Here is a 15,187-nt window from a genome sequence, read left to right on the forward strand (position 1 = left end):
CCTCCAGACGTTATTTGCTGGGAGGACTCGGGGAGTGAAAAACCAAGCGCTTTTACTACTGTCGTGAAGCCTGGCCCCATCCCATATACCCTAAACTATCACTATAAGTTTCCATTTCTGAGGGTACGGGCCACCCCTGGACAGTTTCAGAGCCAAACCAACTGCTGGTGCAAAACACATGTGCAAAACAAAGAAGATGGACTTTTGCACAAGACCAGCCTGAGGCAGGCAACGAGGGGGGCGTAAACCACAGTGACGTAAACCAGCGGCCTTTGTGCCCAAATGAAAGAGTCTCAAGTGAGGGCTTCCAGCTAACGTGCAAACCTCTGGACACGCCCTGAGCCGAGTGGCGGCCCTGGAGCAAGCCCAGCCTGCGTCCTCCGGCTCAGATCTTGGTGTCTCGCCCACGCCAGTGACACTGAGGTCCCGCTCAGAGCCCACAGCAGCTGCGTTGAGAATGACCTCGCCTGTGCCCCTCAGAAAGCAGAGAGGCCACGTGACAAGCCGCTCTTGACCTGAGCTGGCCCAGAGAAGGCCCTCGGGATGGAGAGACCACTCCGAGCAGCCCAGACTTCTCAGCATCTAAATACAAGCAGCTTGATGCCCCCGTGGTTTTGGATCCCGTGTGTCTACGAGGCATGGGTCCACACTGCAAAAGTCACGTCTGGTCTTTCCACGGTCCTTGACCTGAGACCCTCCAGGCACGGCTCCCTAAATACTTCTGTCAGCTGAGCGACTCGCATGGAAAAAGAAACCTGGGTTGGAGGCACATTTCTTTGGGCGGCGAAGTCAAAGGGGTGCCCCCCCTCACGCTGAAAAGTGGGAAGGAGACCCATTCCTCTTCCTCTCCTGTCTGTGTTGGTTAGAACAGCTGCAGAAGAACCTGCCAGCAGTGGGGTTTGCTCTGGAGGTTAAGGTGTGTGCTTGTCAGCCCAAGCTGTGAAGTGACTTTAGCAGCCCAAGCGAATGAAGGAACCTGGGAGGAGAGGGCATATGGCTGGAGGAGAAAGGTTTTGGACATGTGCACCCTGTACAATCGGCAGCCCCGTCACGGTGGCCTGGGTCGGGGCTTGTTTCCTGTGTTTTCTGAAACTCTTAACAAAACACCCTGGCCCGTGACTCTTATCACCGAAGGTGTCTCTGAGGTTGTAATGCTGTGTTCTAATCGCATAATGAAGAGCCTAGCTGGTCTTCCCCGATTCGGAGGGAAAGAATTTGCTTTTTCAATTTACTCTTTAAGCTCCAACCCCACAAGCATGAAATACTAGTCACACATGTTAAAAAATACTGCTGTTTAATTTTCTAGTCATGTACTTTAAAAAAGCCGATACAATTAGATTTTTTCCCCCATCTTCTCAGATCTGCCCCTGAAACCACCCCAAAGCGATGCATCTTAATTCTCAGCGGAAAACCCGCTCAGAGGAAGCACATGAGGATTTGTCCCCCAGGGGTCACTGGGTGTCCAGACATGTGAACGAACCCTGTGATATTCATGGCTGACTCCGAGCCTTTACATTCTTTTTTCTATGAGGAACAATATGATTACACGGCACTGAAAGCAATAAACGCAAAAGGCTTGACGACTTCTTTCTTTTTTGCCCTTCTAGCATATATTTCCATTCCCACTATTGTCTACATCAGCTGACCCATTTATACCCCTGTTGCTCATAATGAAAAATAGTTCTCTTGTCATTTGCTGACCCTTACATTTATGTACAAATGACAGACTGTAAAATTGCTGCAAACAAGACACACTGTTCATCGATACAGTACGTTTCAACTGCAGGTATGTTGAGCACACGAGCTGTCACCGTATTGTATTAGAGACATTTTATTGAAAATGCGAAAATAGGAAATGTATCATAGCCTAAAATAAATTACATAACATATACAGTATATATTTATATCTTTAAAATATTTTTGTGTTTAGGTTCTTTCAGTCTAGGAATTTTGACTAAATCAAGAATTTAGTGAACTGTGTCCATATTTTTTTTAAAGAAAAAACCCGCTTTCCAAAACTTAGAAAAATATACTGCACTGAATGGATTTCAAATGTGTCATTTCAGGGAATATCACATAGTGACTTTGCTGTCGTTTATAAAATGTCTTGCTTTCTCGTGTGGTGTGAGAGGGGAGTACAGAAGTACACTCGGAATTACCTGTGCCGCACGGTTAGGACCAGGTCATAACTCTACTTTCAAAGTGATGATACAGCAACCTGGCATTAGAATGCTAGATTATGACTTAAAGCTTCAGTTCACTTTAAAAACTAAAACGTAAAGTTAGAATGCTCCGTCCGTTTCCCTTGCTCTAGTGCCATCTTCAGGAAAGGTGAGTGGAAAAACAAGCCTTCAGGGAAAGTCATGCCCAAGGACGCGGCAACCCGGAGATGTGCTTCGGGACAACTTTAACAAGGCAGCCCACGTACGTACAGGACAGGGCCTGAAAGTGAGCGCGCACTCAAACCTAGGAAGAGGCGAGGTGAAGTGCTATCGTTTGCATGTGTCAGTTTCTGCCCCCAAGGAACCTCACACCTTCCCACGGGAGATTATTTCCGGCTGTCCACCTGTCCAGCGCGTTCACACGTCGCATCCACGGTGCGGTGCCTCTGAGCCACATCTCTTGACAGTCACGTTACTGGGAAGCCGACCAAAGAAAGCCGAGCTGTCACCTATTGGTTCTCAAGAGCGATGCAAGGGGACAGGGTCAGTCTGTGGCCCGCCGGGCGGTGGTGTCTGAGGGGCGATGGACGGCACAGCCGCGGTCCTTTGGTTCCAAGGGGAGACTGTCCGAGGGGGTGGGGAGGCAACGTGGGCTACGAGGCAGCTATGTCTTCGGGGTTCTCACGGAGCGGGGGCATGAAGTCAGTCGTTTGGTTTGTTTCCACAAAGCAACGGCGAGACCGTTCTGCAGGTCCTCACATCAGCGTGGGCATACCCAGTATGCCAGAGTGGCCGTGAAACCGTAAGATCAAGGCCTCTTTCATTACCCAAGCGAAAACCAAAGACGAAAGCGGAACAAAACACGACGGGAGACCGGATGACGCTGAAGTGTCATCTCGGCCGTCCCTGCAGCGCCCGGGCGCCCGCGCCTCATTCGCGCCCCTCCTGCATCTCCACGGCGTCCGTGCCCTCCTCTGCTGGAGGTACGTCCGTCATCGCCGAGTCCTCCCCGTCGGCGGCCGACTCGTTTTCCATCTTCTTTTTCTAGACCAAAGCAGACTCATCAGCGCGGGGCTGGGGCAGGGACGCAGCGCAGCAGAGCCAAGAGCAGGGGGAGGCCACGGGCTCTCCGGGGACCCCTCGCCGCGGACTGGGATCTCGTTTATGGCTGGGGCGACCTCGCCGAGGCTGCATCTTAGGCCAGCATGTTGCTTACAGGGGGGTTACTCGGGAGTGGACTGTGTGCCTGGCTCTTGCGTTAAGCATTCGGGGTGCGGGTGAGGGGTGGGCGGATCCTGTCTCCCACCTCCCGACCCGCCCATCAGCTGATGGAGACCTGCCTTTGCCCGAGGACGCCACTTCCCTGCAGCCCCTGCCAGCGGGGGGCTGTGCCCTCCCCTCCCCTCCCCTCCATGGCCGTACGCAGACTGTGCAGACTCTGTCTCCTACACCTGGGGAGTGCCAGGCAGGTGCGCGGTTCTGTCTCCATCTCTCACCTGTTTCCGATAGACGTAGCATGCTGCTATGGCGACCATGGTGGATTCTCCCACAAACCCCGCGAGGAGGGAGCCCACGCCCAGGGTGGCTCCGTGTACCCTGGGGATGAGCACACAAAGGCCATTTGTCTGTTAAAGCCCCGCTGAGGCACAAAGAGAGTCAAAACCCAGCCAAAACCCAGGAGAGGTGTAGCCAACAGGGGGACCTGACGATCGCGTCCGAGATCTGCTGGTTAGGGCTGCAGCTAGTAAACGGGCCACCTGCAGGGGGAGGGGCCTGGAACTCCGGCCCGGCAGCTCTCACTCCTGCGTCAGGTCTCAGCTCAGCATCTCCTGGGGGAGGCGCACGGCTCCCGCTGGTGAGCCCCCAGCATCCCGCCCGTCCTCTCTGCACGGTGAGGTTTCCCAAGCCGTGGGACGGACCATGCCCCTTCCCCAAGGGACCGGGAGCCCCTGAGGACCAGGGCGACGCCCTTGCTCCCTTGTGTTTTTCCCCTTCCTGTGCCTGCCACGCCGTGATAGACGCTCAATGCGGTTTGTGGACGGGCCTGACCCCGAAAGTACTTTTCTAGAATGGATCTCGACAGCCTCCCGCCTGGGCCTGGGCAGCGAACCAAGGCATCCCCCGGCATTTCTGACTCTAGACGTGCTTGGGGATTTCCCAGGCAAGAGCAGATGTCACCTTCTGGACAGAGCGCGTAAGCGGCAGCAGGACCAGCAGGACCCCCGACCACGTACCCCAGGTAGGGCAGGACCACGAGGCTGGTGATGAGCACGATGATCCGCAGCACCGAGCTGGGGGCCAGGACGAACGTCTTCTTCAGGGTCATCAGCCACCCGGTGAGATGGGCCCTCACGGTGACTGAGGGGAGAGCCGAGGACTCGTCAGCAACGCCCCGCTTCTCCCGTCCTGCTGCTTCCAACCCCCAGAGACCCCGCAGCGCATCCAGGGTCCCTCGCTGCCATTGCCCTGCGCTGGTCACCTCGTCTTCCCGCCGGGGCTGCAGAACCCCCGCCTCTGGGCCTGGGGGAGCCCCGTGCCCACCTCGGCTCCCTCGCTTCACAGCCTTAGTGTCCAGAGAGTGGGCTGTAGGCAGCCCCTTTCGCCGCCGTGACCTCCATCCCTGGGGCATAGGGCTGCTGCCGGTCCCTCCCCCCCCCCGCCCCCGCCTAGCCTCAAGCTCTGATCACACTGGTCTAGAAAACTCAGAGAGAAGCGGCAACTTGATGGTGATCCAGGTTGACTCTGGGAGGAGAGGAGCTGGACCAGAAGCTGGGTTTCCCAGCCCGCAGGCTGGGGGAGGAGCAGAGGCGGGAGGCATGGGTGAGGAAGAGGGACGGGCATCCCTTCCCTGTTTCCTCCCCAGCATCCTGACCACTGGTCCTCAGCTGGCTCCCTCGTTTTCATAAAGGCCTCACAACATGTTCCCGGTACCCTGTCTCCCCGGTACCCTGTCTCCCCACCCTGACTTGTGAGCTTCCGGAGGGCAGGCAGGGCACCAGCCCCAGCTCCAAGGAGGGGCTCCAAGGACAGTGCGTCAAGTATTGACAGGCTGGTTTGGGGCACAGACACCCTGGGCGACATTTAGGTTTGATCTGAAACTGGGTGGGGTTTGGGGAAGAGGGAGGCTTAGCCCTTCATCCCGTGTGGGCGGCAGCAGGCATAGGCCTATCGAGGGGGAGGAAGTGCTCAATTCCTGGGGTGAAAGCTCATGTCCAGGGTACCTCTGGAGGAAGAATCTGCAGTCTTCCTGGTCTGACGCCGGGCTCTGCCCGCCCCAGGTGGAAGCATTGAATTTTTGAGACACAGACACTCACTTGTGTCTGGCCAAGGGAGAGGGTGAGGCCGCACGGGCGGGATGCTAACCTGATTGGCCCAAACCCAGCAGGTGGCGAAGACAGGTGGGGCCGGCTGTCTGCACGCCCCGGGGTCTGACAGGTGAGGAAAGACGAAAGGCGAGTCCCACCCCAGTCCTAGCTCTGGGACCTCCAGCGCCCGCTCAAGTCCAGGCTGGGGAGTCAACGACACGTGCCTTGATCTCCACCAAGTGCAGCCTCTTCCAGGTGGCGCCAAAGCTTGGCTCCCCCGGTGACCCCCACCCCACCCCCAAGGACCAGAGGGCACCCCAACAGTCTCCAGGGATGCCTGGCATCTCAGAGCAGGGGCAGCTCGTGGCCTGACTTGGGAACAGGCGCAGGGTGGCAGGTGTGCCATCGGCCCCGGCTTCGACCAGCTCCACGGCCCATTTCTGGCCTCGGCTCTGACTGGATTCTTCTTTTCTCCAGCAGTCCTTTGAGCCTCAAGGCAGGCACAGATTTGTGTAGCCATCACCGCAGTGAAGACACAGAACTGTTCTGCTGCCCCTGGAACTTCTCATGCTCTCCCTTTGGGCTCTTTTGACTGAGTTTGCAACCACTGTCCTTTAAGAAACAAATGACACCTGTTCGACTGGTTTCTCAAACTTTCAACTGACTGGATAATGTCTTCGCATCTTTTTAATCTACTGTGAAATTTGAAAACTTAAAAAAAAATTTTTTTTGGGGGGGGGACAGGACTGCAAACGTTTGCCAACAAAGAAGACTGAATCAGGCATGAGGGGAAATAGGAATTTTTCTTTCATTCTCTGTTTACCTGGAACCGGGAAGAAGGAGAAGATTCGCAAGGGAACGACGCAGAGTTCTGCGAAGGCGAAGTCCACGCCGATGATGTCTATCAAAATTTTCTCGGAAACGTTGGGAGTCCAGAACATCACAAAACAGAGCTGGGGGGAAGAAAGGCGGGAAGCGAGGTTGTTAGAAAAAGGTGTACGTAAGTGAGATGGGAAGGCAGGTGTCACGTGATCCCCGAGGAGCTAGGAGAGAGGGTGAACCTGCCCGATCGGGGGACTGGCACATGGGTCCTCGAGCTGCCTCCACCTTGCTCTGTTCTCACCTGACAACAAAGGCCCTGGCCCATTCGCCACACCTGCCCCAAAGGGAGCCTGGCAGCGAGGCCCATGTGACAGGCAGGCATCTGAGCGGGTAGCCGGGCCAGTGTGGAAGGCTTATCTAGGCTGCTGGACAGCTCAGTTAGTTCAGGGTGAGCATGTCTATTCATGTAATTTTTACATTAATTTTAACCAAACAATAAAAAGTGACCTGAAAGCATTTGGACGCAGGCAGAATTGCATTGAACCGGATCTGGGAGTAGGAGAAAAGGCGAGGGCAGGTTGGGAGAAAGCTATTGCGGGGACCAGTTCTTAGAGGCCTGACTTTTTAAGCTTTGTGTGTGTATAACCGATTGAAAAGCTGAATTTAAAAATGTAACGCTATAACTTTGGAAGAGAATGTCAGAAAAATGCCAGTTGCATAAAACACTTCTCTCCCTTTCTTAAGATGTAAGTGATTCTTCTCTAAAATGAAAGTGAATGCATTATAAAATGAATTGCATTCGTGTAAAAACAGAACACTGAAGTTTTAGACTATAACGACCTTTAGGTTTGGGGTAAATTAAGTTTCATGGAATTAGGCTGGTCCTGTTTACTATGTCATGTTGAAATATGTTAAAAAAATACCTTGGAGGGTCTGTTATAAATATGTTTCACTTTTATAAATGCAATGGAACTTTTATTCTATCTTGTATTTTCAGCATCTGGGAAGAGTATCCCACTTGATTTTCGAAGATGACAGATGTACCATCATTTAACCCTACTGCCTGATGCAAGTACTTACACCCCATCTCTGACATGAAGGGAAAAATACTTCCTAAGATCTAGCAACTCGGAGCTCGGAGGCTGTATTACCTAGTGTCCTGGACAAGTAGCCCTGCCATCTTTTCTCACTGCAAAGCTGCCAGCCTGAAATGGTGAGCTGTCACTCACGCCTACGGCCCAGGAATAGTGGCAATTTCATGATACGTTCACAACGACACTGAGCACAGCACTGGGACACGGTTCATTTTCTTGACAAGTAGATTGATCATCCCTCCCTTCAAATATTTTCCACAGCAGTAAAGCTGTAAAGAATTAAGATAAGTGAGCATTGCCCCAACTCTGGACTTGATTGTGCATCAGGACTAATGGAGGATAAGCTATCCTGGGTTTCCTCTCTGGCTGGAGGGAGCTCTCTAGGCTGCGTTCTGCTAAAAAAAAAAATAAACAACTTAAGCTTCCAGGAAAACCATCGGCAGGCTTTCCTTATTTTGTAGCCAGTGATTATCTGAATGTGAGATAATGCCTCCTGTTGCAATCTCTCTGTGCCTTGCGAAATCGCCCTGAAGTGCCTTTTAAATGACCACAAACCAAGGAAAAGGGAGCGTGTAATTGCATGTCCGAGAGGAAGGTGCGAGCAGGCACCGGTGGCAAAGGTCAGTCCTCCCTCTGGCTTCTCTGCACAGATAATGGTCACCTGGAGGCTCTCCACTGCCCTGGAGGAGAAGGTCAGTAACCTTTGGAGGTGTCCAACCTGAGGACGCAAGATAGCAAGTGCACCCAAATTACCGGAGACACTGACATAAATATCGAGTAACCAGGGCGGGTGACTACAGTTCTGGTCCCTTGAAAGCAAAACAGTAAGGCTCAGTGGATCTCTAATAGAGCTTCCCAGGAGGGAGGCTTGATATGTCATTTCTAAAAGTCGACAGTATGATTTAACTTGACACCACTAAGCCCCTCTGTTCTCCATCTGGTATCTGTCTGTGCCAAAGACACCCTACAGGCTCCTATCAAGGCCACATGCCACCGAGGTGCTTCTTCTCAGGTTTTCAGCCCCACGCACCTACAGCCTAGATTGGGTCTTTCTAGACCGGTGTCACTGAATGCTCTCAGTCTAGTCCGGGGCTTCAGCAATCACAGGTTTAAAGGGAAGAGATGCCACATGGATCGACACTTCCTTTCTTCTTCTCCCTGAAGTCTCTGAATTCGACCCTTTGCCTTTGCTATACTTCCACTATGAAAATGCTCCTTACCTTCCAGCACATTCTTTAAAAAAAAGGGACTTATTTCCAGCATCGCCCAGAAAGAAATACATGCAACTCAGAAGTAGGATTGGTGTTGGTTAAAAGATGCAATCCCTACATGCAGATCAAATTTTTCCAAGAAACATACTGACCCCTAGCATCATCATCAGATGAGATTTAACCAGTCTGTTTCAGAAAACAAGACGCTCTAGAAGCTAACCTAACAGAGACTATTTCAGGAAAAGTGTCTTTCTGAGGAGTTCACCCGGAGTAGTCTTGACTTAGAACATGCCCTCCTAGTTGACCGGGACATGCCGTTTTCCTCAAATATTTGCAGAGCCTAATGACATTGACTTTTCCACACCAGAACGCAAACCTCATGAGCTACTGACAGTGAACATGACTTGTTCCTGGGAGTAGCTGCAGGCTTGGGTTTTCTGCCGCTGAGCTTGCTGTCAACATTATCTCATGAGGAAGCAGCCAGCGAAGCACAACCACCCACTCCGTGCCCCGATCTTGGTGCTTCTATTTATTCTCCAATAAAAGGAACCAGCGGTCCTTGGAGAAATGGCTCACTCTAGGACTAGGGTGGGAACTATACAAGACCGTCAGCTTGGAACGATACATCGAAGGACACGGGAGTCCAGAAGAGAGAGCTCCCGCTGGCAAAGCTGGAGGAATCTGAGCAACAAAAAATGATGTAGTATTGAATTATGAGCCACAGCACAGAGCAAATACCCATGAGTCTATACTGATATATATAAACAGATAGGAATAGAATACTCCCCCCTTAGGGAGGTGGAGGCATAGCTCCCCACTCCTGGAGTGTGGGCTGATCACAGTAACTTCCTTCCAAAGAAGGACAAGATGGAAAAGGGGAAAACAACCTTCACGGTGGAGAAACCTGGCAAACATAATGGGCCAGGTGATCAAGGTAACATCATCAGTGATGTCATGTTGAGAGCATGTTCTCTTGAGGAGATGTGATGAGAACGGCCCTTTAACTATGTGGTTTTCCTCCCGAAAGCCCATATGCCCAGTCTAACCATGAGAAAAACCCCAGACAAACCCAAATTGAGTGACATTCTACATAGTGCCTCACCAGTATTCCTCGAAACTGACAAGGCCACAAAGACAAGCAGAGTCTGAGAAACTCTCACAGACCAGAGGAGGCTAAGGAGACAAGATGACTAACGGTAACGTGGCAGCACGGATGGGATCCTAGAACAGAGAAAGGACACGAGGAAAACGCTCATGAAATCTGAATGAACTGTGGAGTTTAGTTCACAATAACGTACTGGGGTTGGTTCCTTATTTGTGACAAATGTACCACAGAGGGGTAAGATGGAGTGTGGGGTGAAGGGTCCGTGCTATCTTCACAATGCTTCTGTAAATCTAAAATAATTCTAAAACCAAAAGGTTAAAAAAAAAAAAAAAAAAGAAGACCCATGACCCACTCCTCTTTTATTTGACAGACTGTGACTCTTTTTCTGAGGTCCAGGCACTGATCATGAAATTTTTACTTTGAATTTTGAGATACTTATTTGTTTTTCTTTTCCTTTCTTTCTTTTTTTTAAGAATCAGTGACTTGTTTGCTTGCATCATTTTAATCCATTTCTTGGGAAGATTCGGCATCTATGTCTATGACAACAATGACGGGGATATTAAAATAGCAAACACTATGTAGCACTTCTTATGGGCCGGGAACCGGAAGAAATGCTTTGTACATACTAAATCATTTCATCTTTACTTTCCTATGAGAGCTGTACTATTACTACCCACTTTACAGATGAAGAGACCAGGCACATAAAGTCTTCTTCACCTGCTCAAGACCACACAGCTAGCAAGTGGCCCAAACAGGACCCCTGCCTCTCTGGTTAAGCCCCCAAACACGTGATTAGCATGTCAGTGTTGTGGGCATGATTCCAGAGTAATTTTCAGGACAGGATCACTGCCACCTACCATCACAGACAAATTACAAATGTACATGATGATGAATGCACGTTGATTCATTCACAACATTTATCTGCCCCAATGCAGCTGGAGAATACCTGAGCTCCCCTGTGTATCTTTGTGGGGATAGAGGTATGGGTCTTACACCTGCAGCAGATCACAGTTTCCAGGTTGGGAGAGACAAGCGTGGTTTCTCCAATCTCAGATTCTCATGCATCCCTCTAGGGGTCTCCCCATTTGAACCCCTACCCTAGCTACTGATGAAAACAGAATCTACTTGAACTATTTACGTTGTTTTTGAAAGTTTAGGTAAATGAGAGTATCACGTTATTTAATACATTTATTAATAACATTTCTCCATCTATTCTTATTTACCCAGTGCATTATTCACCTATCTAGTCTAGATGAATTTTTGTTTGCTCTTCTTTCTCTAGTTCCTTTAGGTGTAAGTTTAGGTTGTTTATTTGAGATGTTTCTTGTTTCTTGAGGTAGGCTTGTATTGCTATAAACTTCCCTTAGAACTGCTTTTGCTGCATCCCATAGGTTTTGGATCGTCGTGTTTTCGTTGTCATTTGTCTGCAGGCATTTTTTGATTTCCTCTTTGATTTCTTCAGTGATCTCTTGGTTATTTAGTAACGTATTGTTTAGCCTCCATATGTTTGTGTTTTTTACATTTTTTTCCTTGTAATTTATTTCTAATCTCATAGTGTTGTGGTCGGAAAAGATGCTTGATATGATTTCAATTTTCTTAAATTTACCAAGGCTTGATTTGTGACCCAAGATGTGATCTATCCTGGAGAATGTTCCGTGTGGACTTGAGAAGAAAGTGTAATCTGCTGTTTTCAGATGGAATGTCCTATAAATATCAATTAAATCTATCTGGTCTATTGTGTCATTTAAAGCTTCTGTTTCCTTATTTATTTTCATTTTGGATGATCTGTCCATTGGTGTAAGTGAGGTGTTAAAGTCCCCCACTATTATTGTGTTACTGTCGATTTCCTCTTTTATAGCTGTTAGCATTTGCCTTATGTATTGAGGTGCTCCTATGTTGGGTGCATATATATTTATAACTGTTATATCTTCTTCTTGAATTGATCCCTTGATCATTATGTAGTGGCCTTCCTTGTAACATTCTTTATTTTAAAGTCTATTTTACCTGATATGAGTATTGCTACTCCAGCTTTCTTTTGATTTCCATTTGCATGGAATATCTTTTTCCATCCCCTCCCTTTCAGTCTATGTGTGTCCCTAGGTTTGTAGTGGGTCTCTTGTAGACAGCATATATATGGGTCTTGTTTTTGTATCCATTCAGCAAGCCTGTGTCTTTTGGTTGGAGCATTTAATAAATTCACGTTTTTTGTTTTTGTTTTTGTTTTTGCGGTACGCGGGCCTCTCACTGTTGTGGCCTCTCCCGTTGTGGAGCACAGGCTCCGGACATGCAGGCCCAGCAGCCATGGCTCACGGGCCCAGCCGCTCCGCAGCATGTGGGATCCTCCCGGACCGGGGCACGAACCCGTGTCCCTTGCATCGGCAGGCGGACTCTCAACCACTGTGCCACCAGGGAAGCCCAATAAATTCACGTTTAAGGTAATTATCGATATGCATGTTCCTAGGACCATTTTCTTAATTGTTTTGGGTTTGTTTTTGTAGGTCCGTTTCTTCTCTTGTGTTTCCCACTTAGAGAAGTTCCTTTAGCATTTGCTGTAGAGCTGGTTTGTTGGAGCTGAATTCTCTTAGCTTCTGCCTGTCTGTAAAGCTTTTGATTTCTCCGTCAAATCTGAATGAGACACTTGACAGGTAGAGTAATCTTGGTTGTAGGTTGTTCCCTTTCATCACTTTAAGTATATCATGCCACTCCCTTCTGGCTTGTAGAGTTTCTGCTGAGAAATCAGCTGTTAACCTTATGGAAGTTCCCTTGTATGTTATTTGTCGTTTTTCCCTTGTTGCTTTTAATAAATTTTCTTTGTCTTTAACTTTTGTCAATTTGATTACTATGTGTCCCGGCATGTTTCTCCTTGGGTTTATCCTGCCTGGGACTCTCTGTGCTTCCTGGACTTGGGTAGCTACTTCCTTTCCCATGTTAGGGAAGTTTTCGACTATAATCTCTTCAAATATTTTCTCTGGTCCTTTCTCTCTCTCTTCTTCTGGGACCCCTATAATGCGAATGTTGGTGCATTTCATGTTGCCCCAGAGGTCTCTTATGCTGTCTTCGTTTCTTTTCATTCTTTTTTCTTTATTCTGTTCCACAGCAGTGAATTCCACCATTCTGTCTTCCAGGTCACTTATCTGTTCTTCTGCCTCACTTATTCTGCTATTGATTCCTTCTAGCGTAGTCTTCATTTCAGTTATTGTATTGTTCATCTCTGTTTGTTCTTTAATTCTTCTAGGTCTTTGGTAAACATTTCTTGCATCTTCTTGATCTTTGCCTCCATTCTTTTTCTGAGGTCCTGGATCGTCTTCACTATCAATATTCTGAATTCTTTTTCTGGAAGATTGCCTATCTCCACTTCACTTATTTTTCTAAGGTTTCATCTTGTTCCTTCATCTGGTACACAGTCCTCTGCCTTTTCATTTTGTCTTTCTGTGAATGTTGTTTTCGTTCCACAGTCTGCAGGATTGTAGTTCTTCTTGCTTCTGCTGTCTCGAGATACCTATTTGTATTTCAAGATACATTCATCTCGAGTAGAGTGCAGACCACTCCAGACAAACCTTCTGTCTCCATGATCATTGGCTTCTTTTTTTAAAAAAAAAAAATCACGTTAGCCTGTGTAGAAACTAACCAAAGGGCTGCAGCCCTTTTATTCACAAGCTTAACATGAAGTTTCTGGTCAGCATATGTGTCACGGTCACATTTCTAATGAGGGTTTGGTTGGGCAAATCAATGAGTCATCTAACAGCTCCCTTAGAAGCAATCTGGTAGCAGGCTTCGGCTGTATGTAGTTGTTCTATATTGGGGGCAGTATTTAACCCTTCACTTCTAAATCCATGCAGTAGTCAGCTAAGTTCCGACACAGTTTTACCATGTACTGAGATTCCCAAATAGGATTAGAGTGTACAGCAAGGATGAAGGAAGCCCCAAAACTTACAGAAATAACACTTCGGGGCCTAAGATGTTACAGTCTGAATCACTGTGACTAGAACCACACCACAGGCATCTTTCCCAAGACCTTCCTCATCCACAGAGTCAGTCCCTGACTTGCCCTGGGACTGAGTCTCTTTCCCAAGGACTTGGGATTGGAATTTGAAGAAGCTAATTGTCTCCGTCAGCATCTGAACTCAGAGAACTTAGAAACCCAGCCACAGTGAGACAGCCGTTCCCGTGCATCCTGAGAGGACTCCGTTCCACGGAGGAACACTGCCAAGAACTCTGGTTTTGACTTAATTTCCAGAAGCTGTTGACCACACTTTTGAGGAACTCACAAATAATCAGCATTAGCATCAAGTCAAACATTCTGAACCCCTGCATTTAGAAGAAGTGAAATACATGCAGCTGTTCTGAATTAAAATAGCCAGCCCTGGGCATCAGTCTTATTTGGAGGTTTAACTTAGAAAGAAGGGATCAACTTATGTTTAATTAGTGTTAAGTCTCCACTGGGTAAACCAGTGGTAACCCTCAACAAGGCCGCCCACAAAGCGGTGGGTACAGGCTAGGCTCTGGACTGTGTGCTTGATGAGTGAGTTGACTTACATTCTGGTGCCAGCTCCTCAGTGCACCTCAGATGACCAGACCGCCAGCACACCTGGGGACCCAGGCTGAGGAGCCCAGGATCTGCACAAAATGCTCCCACCAGTGCCGGCCACGGCGAATGTGATCAACCTCAGCTATCATCACTGTAAAAGGTTTCCTGGAACCGCAATAAAATACCAACGGTGGGGTCATCTGCAGGTGTTGAGATTAGGGTTGATTTTATTTCCTCTTTGTACTTTTCCCTGTTTTACCACAAAGAGCGGGTCTTCTTTCTTCTGGTTCAGAAAATAATTTAGAATAAAAAGGGCCCCGTGAGTCTGTCTTCACAGATAAAGTCAACCTTCGTACGTGCCGATGACAGGGATGAAGCAGTCTTGCTTCAGAACGAGGGGCGGCTTTCAGAGGTGTCCGCCGGCTCGGTTTTCAAACCGCATCTAATGTCACTCCAGGCAGAGGGCACCCTGATTCGATTTACTTGAGGGTTGAGGTTGGAGGCAAAAGAAGGTGGACTCGATAGGATGCACACACGCCTGCCTCGCTTGAGTTTTCAGAGACCCGGGAATGCCATTTGGCCTTTTGGTTCTTAGCATCACGATATTGCGCTGTCTGCACATGTGTGGTGGGAGTGGAGGAGGGTAGGGATGGGGCAGGGGCATTTCCTGAAGGGTTTTGCAGGTCATGGTTGTGACTCTGGGAGCCTCGGGACTTTGTGGACTGGAGGAGTGACGCTATCGGACTGCTGTTTTGACAGGCTCTCCCAGGGCCGTGTGAGAACAGACTGTGGAGGTCGGGGGAGCCCTGTGGAGGAGAGGCTGCTGTAACAATCCAGGTGAGAGATGGCCTCGGACCAGGAGGTGAGAAACGCTCAAACCTGGAGGCGCCTGGAGTTAGGGTTCCAAGAGTGTGCTGAGGTGTCCCTGTGCAGTGTGAGAGGGTGTGATGTGATATGACT

At 49.0% G+C, this 15,187-nt stretch overlaps 1 protein-coding gene across 1 annotated transcript in view; it reads right to left on the reverse strand.

Moving 5' to 3' along the window:
• Positions 1-1,124: 1,124 nt before the first annotated feature.
• Positions 1,125-15,187, reverse strand: part of ANKH (ANKH inorganic pyrophosphate transport regulator) — a 142,328-nt gene continuing 128,265 nt past the window's right edge. The window contains exons 9-12 of the mRNA XM_082652475.1: positions 6,291-6,420; positions 4,397-4,520; positions 3,659-3,758; positions 1,125-3,206 (exon numbers count right to left, since the gene is read on the reverse strand). Coding sequence (XP_082508601.1) covers positions 3,093-3,206; positions 3,659-3,758; positions 4,397-4,520; positions 6,291-6,420 — 468 coding nt within the window. The 3' untranslated portion in view covers positions 1,125-3,092. The remainder of the gene's footprint in view (positions 3,207-3,658; positions 3,759-4,396; positions 4,521-6,290; positions 6,421-15,187) is intronic.

This window comes from Grampus griseus (assembly GCF_964374135.1).
Source record: "Grampus griseus genome assembly, chromosome: 3".
In the NCBI taxonomy this organism is placed as follows: Eukaryota; Metazoa; Chordata; class Mammalia; order Artiodactyla; family Delphinidae; genus Grampus; species Grampus griseus.